Genomic DNA, 11,357 nt, shown 5'->3' with positions numbered 1-11,357 from the left:
CTGCGCACAGACACACGCAGGACCACAAGCACGTGGGGACACTTCAACACTATGCATCAAAGCCACTGCCCCAACGCTGACAGAACTGCATCTGGGCACCCACTTCCATGACACACCCACACCTAGCCGAGCTGTTGGGACACAGGCAGGTGGCCACGAGGCACAGCCGCGTTACTGACTGGCATGCAAACGTGCAGTATACACCAAGGTAATGGACACCATCACGTGCATGTGCACTGGAGGGTGACCCACCCACACTCTCTAGAAACCGTTGGTCCACACAGGTATGTGTGTGCTGGACATATATCCAAACACACGCACTGTCAATCGCACACAGAGGTGCCACACGAGAGCACAGCCTCGGCACAATCACATCTACCAGACTTGCTCAGAGCAGGGACCCAGGATGTCCACGCCACACCAAAGACACGATGCCAATGGAATGGAACCTTTAATTGTTTCTGCGGTGCTCCCGGATGGGGATTGCGGGGCCTTTGGCAGAGCCCTGGCTAATGGAACCAAGAAAGGTGCCTATCAGCCAGTGCCAGGCAGGGTGGCAGCCTCAGGGCCAGGCTGAGGACAACCAGCACTTGGGCTGTTGCTTAAGACAATTTCTGAGACTAGTGGGTAAGGAATGTTGCCTTTGAGACTAGTGGGTAAGGAATGTCGCCTTTGAATAGAGAAGAGGGAGCTACAGTTAGGGGAGGCGGTAGATCTTGGGTTGGGGGGAGGGGCTCCAAGGTCGGAAGGTTAGGAATAACGGAGTTGTCACAAGGTCCTTCATGGGTGATGGCTGGGGGGAACGTGGTGATGGAGTCCAGGGGGCTGACTCGGCTCAGGCCAGTTTCAGGAACTCCTGCAGTGTGTTTTGCTCCACAGCCTCCACGAAGAGCTCATAGTCCTGGGGGAGGGGACAAGAGGTGGTCACCTGAGTACTGGTGCTTTGTCTCAGGTCTGACTCTGGCTGGTATCCTCCTACAACACTCCCTCCATCCCCAACCCCCAGGCCCATACCCCACAGTACTGGTCCCCGTTGACAATCTGGGGTGGGGTGGCCTTGGGGTTGCCCGCCAGGGCTCGCATCTCATCCCGCAGGGCGTTGTCTTGGGAGATGTCCACTAGCTGGTACTGGATGCGCTTCCCATCCAGGATGCGGGTCACCTCGCTCTGCTGGGACTTGATCTGGGGGCAAAGGGCGGGCAGGGGTTAGTGAGCAGACTAGAGGGTTTATGGGGGGAACCCTGGGCAGAAAAAAAGAGAGTGTGGCCAGGAGCTTTTGTCCCCCTGTCGCGCTCCACGCCCTAGGGGAGGGTTCTGGCCACTAGGAGTTGGGAGGAGGAGTCAGGATTGTGGTGGTGTGGAAGGAGAGAGGGACCACCAACCATGAGGAGGGGAGTCAGTAAACATAAGAGATAAATTAAGGGTGGGGAGAGCCAGGAGCTCGGCAAAGAGAAAGCAGGGCAGGCCTGGGTGGAGACGGGTAAGGCGCCACCTCCGCCCCCAGGTACACACACACACACACACAGTGGAGGAGAGGAAGGGCAAGATAAGGACATGGTCAAGGCTCAGCCTGATAGTGGGTGTGCAGACGACCCAGGATGCCCGAAGGTGGTGTTCAGGATGGGGCCGCGGAGCCTGCCCCCACCCAACTCAGGAGGCCGTGTCCAGCACCTCGCCGCCCCCGCCCTGGGGGCGGGTCCCAGGCGCCGGGTCCAGAGCAACAGGACCACCACCAGCGCTCTACCCCAGGGCGCGCACTCACTTCGCGGGAGCCGGTGACCGACGTGCTGTAAACGCGCAGGCCGCTCATGCTGCGGATGGGCCGACGGGCCGACAGGCAGACGGGGTAGCGGTGGCAGCAGCTGCACGGCCTGGAGACGAGGCCGCCGCGCTCGGGAGCGGTTTCCTTCCTGCTCAGCCCGCGAGTCATAGCTCTCGGGACCAATGGGCGGCACGGACAGGCGCACGGCCGGGGCGGGGCCTGCGCGACCCCGCCCCACGCAGCGCCGGGCCCCCTCCCGCCCCCCTTGGGGACCGGGCGCACCGAGGACCCCTGTCCCACGCAGGGCCGCCCTTTTCAGCCCTCCGAGCTGGGGCTGACAGTGTGAGGCTGGGGAGCGAGCTGACGGCAGGAAGGGCCGGGGAGGGCGTGGGTGAGGGTTTGGCAGAGGCCTCCCCTTCAGCCTCGCGCGGGTTTGCTGCACCCAACTAACTACCCACCCCCGGTGCCACGACAGCGCTGCTCCGCTCCGGGCTTTGAAGTCTTGGGCTGTTTTCAAACCCAAAGTTACCCCGCTAGGGAGCTTCGCTTCACGGGATGCCCCCCGACCCCAACACGCACACACTGCCCCAGGGGCCACCCACACGTAGCTAACCCCGCGGCACACCACAGCACGGAGGGCCTCTGATTAGAGATTTCCCCAGAGTTCATCTCCGCTCAGATCGGCAGGTTTAGACAAGTCAGGGTGGTGGCAGGAGACGGGGCCACACCCTCACAGAGCCAGATGGAGGCCAAGGTATGAAAGAGGTTTCTAGTTCTGGACTGGGTGGAGGTAGAGGTTGGTGTCAGGACTCCTGAGAGTCTGGGCCCTTGTTAAAGATACACTGCTGGTCTTGGGGTGGCCCCAGCCCCACCCCAACTCCTCGCAGAAGATGGCACAGGGTGCAGAGGAAGCAACCAGCCCAACATTGGACCCCCAGCCATCTGTCTGGGGTTGGACATGACACCCCTCATTAGTCCTCCCAGGTCCAGGGCTCCGAGAACAGCCCAGGAAGACAACCCTAGCTCCTGGAGGCAAACACAGAGTCCTGCCTTGCCCTGGGGAAGCCACTTCCTTACAGCAACCCACAGGCAAAGACTTCCTCCTCAGAGGATTACTGAAACTCAATGACAAACTTGCTCTGTGACTCAGGGCAGCTTCACCCAACAGAAAGTGCTGTGGGAAGAGATCTTATCTGTCCCCACAGAAAGACAGAGGAGCAGAAGTGGTAGAAATAGACTTGAGGCTGGACCTGCCAAAGTTCCCTCCTTGCTGCTGTTTGGAGAACTTGGCTAAACACCCAGGCTTTGGCTCCAACAAGCCAAAGTGAGGGGTGGAGTACGAGCTGATGGTGATGGAAAGCAATGGGAAACCGAGGAGTCTGTTAAATTTTTATTTTGTAATCAAAATAGGCAATACAAACCAGTTGACATAACAAGGATTCATATAAATAACTGCTTATAAACTTTATGAGGAAAAATACCCGTGAGCATGGTGGCTGGGCTGCCAATACAGGGTGGAGACCAACCAGGCAGCTCTGCCTTTAGGAGGCAGGAGCCCAGAGGCTGAGGGGATGGCTGGGTGGGGCTGCTCTGAATGGAAGGGATAAGTCACTCCATAAATAAAACACAAACTTGTAAAAACACTTATGAAGGAGTCTCATTCAGGCCAGGAGTGAGGTCCAGGATGCTGCCCTGCCAGCCCGAAGCTTAGCAAGAATCTCCCAATGGCTGGCTCTGGACTCCTGAACTACTCAGTGCTCCCCCTTCCCCACACACAGCCTGGCTTGGCCTGGCTCCAGATCTAGAGGAGGCCCGGGGCTGGCCCAACAACCAGATACAAACAACTACCAGATGCTCCCTCAACGAGGAGGCAAGAGAAACCAGAAAGCAGAGGGTCCAAAGGCCCCGGAGAAACAACGAAAAACACTGAAAGTTGTACCTTAAAGCTGACCTGTACTGGGTACTCTGAACTCTCAAGGAGCCCAGAGCAGGAAAGGGAAAGGACCCCCAATCCCAAACACAAGAGAGGCACAAATCAGAAGGCCAGGCACTGGCCCCAGCCCCGGGGGGAAGGGGGTGAGCAGCTTGATAGTTGCCCTGCGGTATCCTGGGGGAAAATCCTGCCCAAACCCAGAACCATAGAGGAGTGAGTTTGCACTCAAGGGGGCTACCTGGCCAGCCTGAGAACAAAGGAGAAAGGGCTGTGCTAACCACACGACCAGGGCCTCAAGGGCACAGGGCAACTAGAGTGGGGTCTCCTGTAAACGGGCATGGTAGCACAGATGAAGAAGCCCTGGTTATAATCCCTGGGCTCCCAATTCTAGTTAGTACTTTGCTAAGGAATAGATCACCCTGAGGCATCTATGAGAACAAGAGCCCTGAGGAAGAAGCAGTGGGACTGGGCCTAGGAAAACCCAGAGCCAGCTCAGGTCCCAGGAAGGCTGGCACATGGGGCCTGAGAATTCTCAAATGGCCATTGTTACTGGTACTCAGCCTTTCCTGGCCCCTCTAAGGAACTCTGGGCATCAGCACGACCAAGGTATGGAGTGGGAATGAATGTGGAGCCATCCCAAAGGATGGAGAAAGGAGGTAAGTGGCCTGCTTGCCTTTGACGTCAGCCAGCAACTGGGAACAGTCTGTGAGGACTTCCCAGTCTACCTGCAAAAGTTAATTATTAACTCACCCTCAAAGGGTGAATCAGGATGACAGGACAAATGCAATCCAACAAGGCAAAGCCAGAGTGGGGCAGGGCAAACAAAATTCTCTAATCAGCCCTTGGCCCCAGATGCAGCGCATACCTCCCCTCCACCCCTTCTCTCTGGGAATAGCAGCAGACAGGAGGCAAGAGATTGTCAGGGCAGGACCTGCTGGACCGGGCTCTCAGCAGACCAGATTCTCCCTTGGGGAATACAGCCTGTCCCACCCCCAGCATTCCTCACTGTGTGACACAGTTTTCTCCCATGTCCTGGGCGTATCTGTCTGACATGGTGGTCCTTAAGTCCTCGATGTCACGGCGTAGCTGTTGAACCTCTTCTAGTTTCCTCCTGATCACATCCGGCTTCTGAAAATCTAGCTGAGTCCCTGCGTGCTGTGTAGCTGGGGAGGAGAGCATTTCGAGAGATTATTAGTAAATCACTCAGGAGACACTTTCCTGTGGAAAGCGCAGTATGGATATGCAGTGCCATAAGGCCTGTGGTCTTGGAACATGGCACTTTTTAAAAAGCACCTAGGAATAATGGGCTGAAATCTTGCTGCCTAAGGGCCACGTTTGTGTTTGTCCTTCACCCAGGTACCCCATAAGGATGCCTGTTTCCAAAACAGATTTACTGAACGTCTACTTTGCAAAACACATAAACTCCCAGAGGGTGGTGACCAGGTCTACGGAGCCCAGTTCACACATTACCAGTAATGATGGGAAAGGTAGATAGGGGTGAGAGGAGAATGAAAGCCACTCTCTCCTGGGTCCCAGACTGGCCTGAGGACTCACAGTGAATGCCCAGGAGCAGGGAGAGACTGGGGTCATGCCCCTGGGCCCTCTGGGTCACAATGCTACAGACAGCCTGCAGATCTTGAAGGCAACGGGCCAACTCCTGATGCAGCTCAAATGCCAGCTGGGCCGTGTCTGATGAAGATGGGGACCCTGATTGGGCCTGGCGCAGGTGTTCTTGGAGCGTCAGATTCTTCTCAATGAGGTCCTGGTTCTGTACTGAAAGCTGAGCAGACAGAGAGGCGAGCACATTAACCCAGGCCCAGGGAAAAGCAGAGTATCTGTGCATGAGTGTGGATATATGTATATATGTGCGTGGAGGGGAAGCTATGAGTCAAAGGCGATGTCCCCCCTCCTTGCACTCCCCTCTTCCCCCTCAATATCAGGCCTAGTTTCTCCTGCAGGTAGGTTGGGCCCACAGGGCTGCAGCATTGGAGGGGAAACTGCACCCCAGCAGACTGAGTCAGCAGCCTCCAGGTTTCTGTTCAGGAACCAGAGAAGATACTCCCGCCCCTCGGAACTCTATCTGAAGCCAGTCCCTCAGCCAACTCTGTTAGCCAGGCTATCAGAGAAGGTTTAACGTGAACTGTGAAATCTGAGGAGACACTGGTTTCAATCTCTCCCTGCCACCCTGACAAAAGTGGCCACCAGCCAGCCGGATCAGAGTGTGTCAGAGAAATAAAGCAGGCAAGAAAGACAACAAGACAGCTAGTGGCCACTGGGTGGGTTGGGACGAGGCAGGGCTGAAGCAGCTGGGGACCTGGAGGACATAGTGCTGAAACGTGTCCTGCCTTTTCAATCCTTCACCTCAGTGGAGTCAGGCTTCACTACAGAGACCAGCTATTCACGTCTATCTGTGTCTCTTTCCCTCCCTTTCCCAGAACAGCTTAATGCACACTCCTTCCCTTCCTACCTCTATTCTGTTTTAAAGACACTGAATAGACTTTCTCCTCCAGTCCCCACCCTTCACCCACACTGGGCCATGTGACAATCCTAGTTCTGGGAGACTCCTTCCTCAGCACTTGGGCAGTGACCTTGGCCGCCCCCTGCCGACAACTCTGTTTACTCCATGAGGATCACCAAACCTTCAATCTTCTTGAACCCTTCATCCCCAACCCCACAAACCTGTGGCTGTGGGAATACAAAATAAGAGAGAGTGATCGTCCATATCCAAAAAGCATTCCTGGGTAATTATGGCCACTCAAAGGCTTAGGACCTCTAATATAAAGGATGATGCAATGTCCCTTCTTACTCCTCTGCCAAAAAAGCTTAGCAGGGACCTCCCAAACGTGGGGGCTCCTGTGGGAGAAGGGATCGGGAGGATACAGAGAAATCAGGTTTGTAAAGACAGTACCAAGAGGCCTAGCTGTTGCTGCTCACCTCTTTCACAGCTGTGCGCAGCTGCTGCAGGGCTGTCTCCCTCCTTTGGGCCTCCTCTTTCAGGGCCTGGCTTGTTCCTTCTTCTTGAGCCACTTCCTGCTCTAGGCTCTGCATCCCATGGCAAGGAGGGTGGGAGAACACATCAGGGGTAACAAGTCTACTTCAGACCATATCCCCTCTGGTCTGGACTATATACATAGTAAAGCTCCACCCTGCCCACACACTGCTGCTAAGAGATTATTTTACAACAGCCCTGGTCTGTGACTTCGCATCAAAACCCTTCTCTAGCCCTTGACCATGTAGCAATAGAGGCCAGCTCCTCAGCAGGGCATTCTAGGCCAGTCTGGCCCTTACTTACTTTTCTATCCTTATCTCTTTCTACCCTCCACACAGCCTCTACTCCAGTCACACTGAACCACTAACTGGCCTTCATCCCCAAAGGTTACAGTTCCAATACTGTTGCTCACTCCTCTTTCCCCTTTGCCCAGAATGCCCCTCTGCTCTGCCAGAACCTTCCTTAATCTGCAAATTAGCTCCAATTAATCCTAATATTGCCCTGCTACTCATACCTCCATCATGGCTCATGAGTACATTTGTTGGCTGTGCACATGATTCCTCCCTCCACTAGACCATAACTTTCTTGAGGGCAAGGAACGTCCATTGAGTTGAGTTCAATTATTTATCGAGCAATTACTGTTGACAGGCACTGGGGATACTAAAAAGAATACCAAACAATCCCTGTCTTTGAGGAGCTCACAGCCAAATGCCCTTGACAATACTGTATATCAAATGTTTTTGACAGAGATGAGAAGGGGTAGAGAGAGCACTCTCTCGGCACCTAATCCAGTTATAATGCGTGCGTGCGTGCGTGCGTAGGGGTAGTCAGGGTCAAGAGAGGGAGGTATTTATATTTGTTATCTTCTGCCTCTCATTCTGGTTCATTCCAATTTCCCCCCAGTTTTGAAACTGACTTGAACAAATAAAGTATAAATAATATTTCTGAACTTTTCCATCTTGTATTAATAAAAAATTTAGCAGCCAAGGAAAACGTCTCACCACTATGAAACACCCAAGGTGACCATTTTGAATCCACCTAATTCCACCAAAGTCTCATCATGGGTAAATATACTATTTTAAATGCTGTGGAACCTCAGAGTTCCAAGAAACATACTTTGAGATCCACTAAAAACTACTAAAATCCTGGGATTTTAAATGGATGTAGGGAATTCCCCGGCAGTCCAGTGGTTAGGACTCTTCACTTTCCCTGCCGAGGGCCTGGGTTCAATCCCTGATCGGGGAACTAAGATCCCGCAAGCCGAGCAGCGCAGCTAATCGTCATAATAATAATAATAAATGGATGTAAACACTCACTAGGCTTGACTATCTCCTTACAGGACTTGAAATATGTGAACTAAATAGACCCACATAATGACAAGGGTAGGACTGCAGCTTTCAGTTCTTCCTCAGTGGACATGCATCTCTCCTGTTTGGTGTGAAAACCTCTATTAGAGTCCAAAGAGAATCTGTACCTAGGATTTCTTGGAGAACCCAATTAAGGACACTCCTACTCTGGCCCAAAATAGAAACCAGGAGTTGTCTTTTTCCTTATTCTTCAACCTCCTACATTCTATCAGTCACTCATTCCTCTCAATTTTACCTCCTAAAATTCATTTAAATTTGTCCCCTCACAACTCCTTCTTGCAATGCTGCCTTATGCATCATCCTTCATCATCTCTCACTAGGATTTCTGCTACAGTCCACTGGCCTCCAGCCTTGTAACTCTCCAAGTGCCAATATTCTTCCACACTCAAGCCTGAGTTGCAAACCTGACCACATCACGCCCCAATTAAATACTAGAGTAGATTCCCATCACCTACCTAAAGAATAAAAGCTAACTTGGTTGAACAGTCCCAGCCCTCCCATAGCCCAGTTCTCCATTTACCACCTTACTTCAACAATATCAAACTGCTTGCAGCTCCATGTGCAAACCCTGCTGTTTCATGCCTTCATGTTCCTACCCATGCTGTTCCTTCTATCAGGAAATACCATCCTATCCTGTGCCTCCTCATCGACTGGCTAACCCTTCCTCCTCCTTCAAGAAGGCTCATGAGTGCTTCCCTGGTGGCGCAGTGGTTAAGAATCCACCTGCCAATGCAGGGGACATGGGTTCAAGCCCTGGGCCGGGAAGATCCCACATGCCGCTGAGCAACTAAGTCCGTGCGCCACAACTACTGAGCCTGCGCTCCAGAGCCCACGAGCCACAATGACTGTGCCCACATACCACAATTACTAAGCCCGTGTGCTGCAACTACTGAAGCCCGCGTGCCTAGAGCCTGTGCTCCGCAACAAGAGAAGTCACTGCAATGAGAAGCCTGCACACTGCAATGAAGAGTAGCCCCCGCTCACCCCAAGTAGAGAAAGCCCATGTGCAGCAACGAAGACCCAATGCAACCAAAAATTAATTAATTAATTTTAAAAAAAAGAAGGCTCATGATCTCCAGAAACCCTTCCTTGACCTCTCTACTTCCACTGACTCTTCTACGCTCCCCCAGGATAATATGGATGCTCTAACAGTACTGTGCTAAAACCCCTTCCCAACAAGAATGTAGGCTAAAAGCACTGACTGGGTCTCATTCTTGTGCTCCTAACACCGAGTAAATTGCATGGCAGAGAATAGTGTTGGTTGAATTCTAGAAATTCCATCATTAAGTCCTGCCCACCATGTCCCGAGGACTCCAGCTCACCTGTACTTGTGAACGCAACTGATCAATCTTCTGCTGTTGCTTCTCCACAATCTGAAAGGCAAAGTTATCAAGGAAGGCTGTAAGCACATGCTGATAGTGAGGTCAGAGGGCAAGAGGCTGTACTAGGATCTGTGGTCTGGCTCTTAGCCCAACTGGCTACAGCCAGTCAATAGTGAGAACAGAGTGAAGACAAGTTAGCTCTACCTACAGAAAAATAACCCAGACTCCCTATCCTAGCTAACTAGCTTCACACTCCTGTGCTCTAGTCACAAAGAGATTTAAACAAAGAGGAATGTAGTGTGGACCTATGACCACCATGGGGAAGTCGGGTGGAGAGAGACACCCTCACCCTGATGATTGTAGACCAGTAGAATCAACTTCATATACAGCCAGTGTATATTCTGGTTCTTTGGTAAAGGACATGACTGAAAATTCAGTTTAATGAAGCTTGTCCTATCCAGGGCTATGACAGTTATCATTACTTATAGCTTTGGTCACACTGACTGTTCGAGGAGAGAACCTGAACAGGCCTAGTTTCCTGTCCTTTGAGACCTCAGGTACTCTCTGAACTATTTCTGGGTCTTCTTTTTTGCTGACCTTCAACCAGTCTCACTGCTAGGCCCCGAGCTCCTTCTTCTCTGCTGAATTAGAGCCCCCTCACTGGGTAGAACTTTGCCCAATGCAAGAGGTTCTGAATAGGGCCTGAGCCATGAAAGAAGTGCACCAAGCTTCAGTGTACCATTTTGGAGCATATAAATTTGGATGTTCAGAGGCATGTCCTTCCCTAACGTTGCTTGCCAGTCATAAGGATGAATATCTAAAATGCAAATTTATTATGCAGGGATGACTTCTCAGAAGGAGAGAAAAACTCTGGGCAGCAGATCCTAGAGGGTTCAGGGTCAGAAATTCATGGTTCCCTACCAATACCCAATCTTTTCTTTCCTAAGCCTACCCCGTTACAGCCTGGACACCCTCAGTCACCTTTCGAAGGGAATCACATTCCTTCTGCCAGGACTCCATTTCCACTTGGGGACCTTCTCCCCATTGAGCTGTATCTTCTCCACTGGCCGCCTCCACACACTGCTTATCTTGCAGGCTGAAAAACAGTGGCCTCTTAAAGAACTCTGAAGTTAGAGGGATGTGGCTTTGATTCCTGATTCCGCTATTTACTGTATGTTTTGGGGCAAGACATTTATACCCTTCCAAGCCATAGGTGGGGATAATGTCTTAGGTCTGTATAACGTAGGGAGTGCCACACAGAAGCTGCTTGCTCAGTCTATGCTAGTTCCATTCCCTAGAGGTCAGCATCTTTACAATGTGCTACCAATTCTCTACCTGCCCAACGTTTTTTTATTCTTTGTTTTGATATTTAAAAGTAAACATTCATCACATGTATTTAAATTATAAAAGTCACATGTATACAATGCAGAAATTTTAGAAAATACCAAAAAAATCTTTTTTCTTTGCACATACAGTCTGGGGCAGACCCAGCTATGTCCCCTAACCTCGCTTCTGACTCCCACCAGTGGTCTCCTCCCATGGATCCCCACAATCACTTTCATCATGGCCCATCTGCTGAAATAAACAACAGGGTCACTGTGGTTGAATATGGGATGAGAAATCCAATCCATCCCATTAGCAGCTGGATTTGGTCCAAGAGGCTGCTGAAACAGCCACTACATTTTCAGAAACTTCTATTAACATGGAGGAGGCTCCCAAGACACCCTGAGAGTACATTATGGCATCCTGTTTTGTTCTCAGAACCTGCTGTGGCAATCGAGAGCAATCCCTAGGGCTGAGGAGAAGAAACAGATGCTCCTGGTAGGCTTTACCTTGCAAGATTCAAAATGTGGATAACCTCCAGTCCTCAGCACCAGGATCTACTTTTGCAAATATAGATACTCATTTTCCAGTTTATGAAGTGCTCCCGTTCATTCAACACATACATATTCAAGGATTATTATCTAGTATTATTATGCCAGGT

General features: G+C 51.6%; 2 protein-coding genes across 2 annotated transcripts in view; both read right to left on the bottom strand.

The window, feature by feature from the left end:
• Positions 1-438: 438 nt before the first annotated feature.
• On the bottom strand, positions 439-1,934 carry SH3BGRL3 (SH3 domain binding glutamate rich protein like 3). The gene is made up of 3 exons (XM_079936197.1): positions 1,763-1,934; positions 1,015-1,182; positions 439-901 (listed from the first exon to the last, which is right to left on the bottom strand). Exons 1-3 carry the CDS (start codon positions 1,928-1,930, stop codon positions 836-838), a joined length of 402 nt encoding a protein of 133 aa, XP_079792323.1. The 5' UTR covers positions 1,931-1,934; the 3' UTR covers positions 439-835.
• Positions 1,935-3,053: 1,119 nt separating this feature from the next.
• CEP85 (centrosomal protein 85) overlaps positions 3,054-11,357 on the bottom strand; it is a 33,150-nt gene continuing 24,846 nt past the window's right edge. Inside the window, exons 10-14 of the mRNA XM_079903603.1 lie at positions 10,355-10,469; positions 9,374-9,424; positions 6,630-6,737; positions 5,250-5,475; positions 3,054-4,858 (exon numbers count right to left, since the gene is read on the bottom strand). Of these exons, the coding sequence (XP_079759729.1) occupies positions 4,698-4,858; positions 5,250-5,475; positions 6,630-6,737; positions 9,374-9,424; positions 10,355-10,469 (661 nt within the window). The 3' untranslated portion in view covers positions 3,054-4,697. The remainder of the gene's footprint in view (positions 4,859-5,249; positions 5,476-6,629; positions 6,738-9,373; positions 9,425-10,354; positions 10,470-11,357) is intronic.

The sequence above is a fragment of the Stenella coeruleoalba genome (genome assembly GCF_951394435.1).
Source record: "Stenella coeruleoalba genome assembly, chromosome: 1".
NCBI classification, from domain to species: domain Eukaryota; kingdom Metazoa; phylum Chordata; class Mammalia; order Artiodactyla; family Delphinidae; genus Stenella; species Stenella coeruleoalba.
Note: the sequence above shows the minus strand (reverse complement) of the source record. Positions and strands in the feature narration are given on the sequence as shown.

Coding starts and splice junctions, on each gene's coding strand:
- SH3BGRL3 (XM_079936197.1), bottom strand. CDS start 1,930: ATGACTCGCGGGCTGAGCAGGAAGGAAACCGCTCCCGAGCGCGGCGGC. Junction 1,183..1,762: donor CGGTCACCGGCTCCCGCGAA/GTGAGTGCGCGC, acceptor CTTTGCCCCCAG/ATCAAGTCCCAGCAGAGCGA. Junction 902..1,014: donor ACGGGGACCAGTACTGTGGG/GTATGGGCCTGG, acceptor CCCCTCCCCCAG/GACTATGAGCTCTTCGTGGA.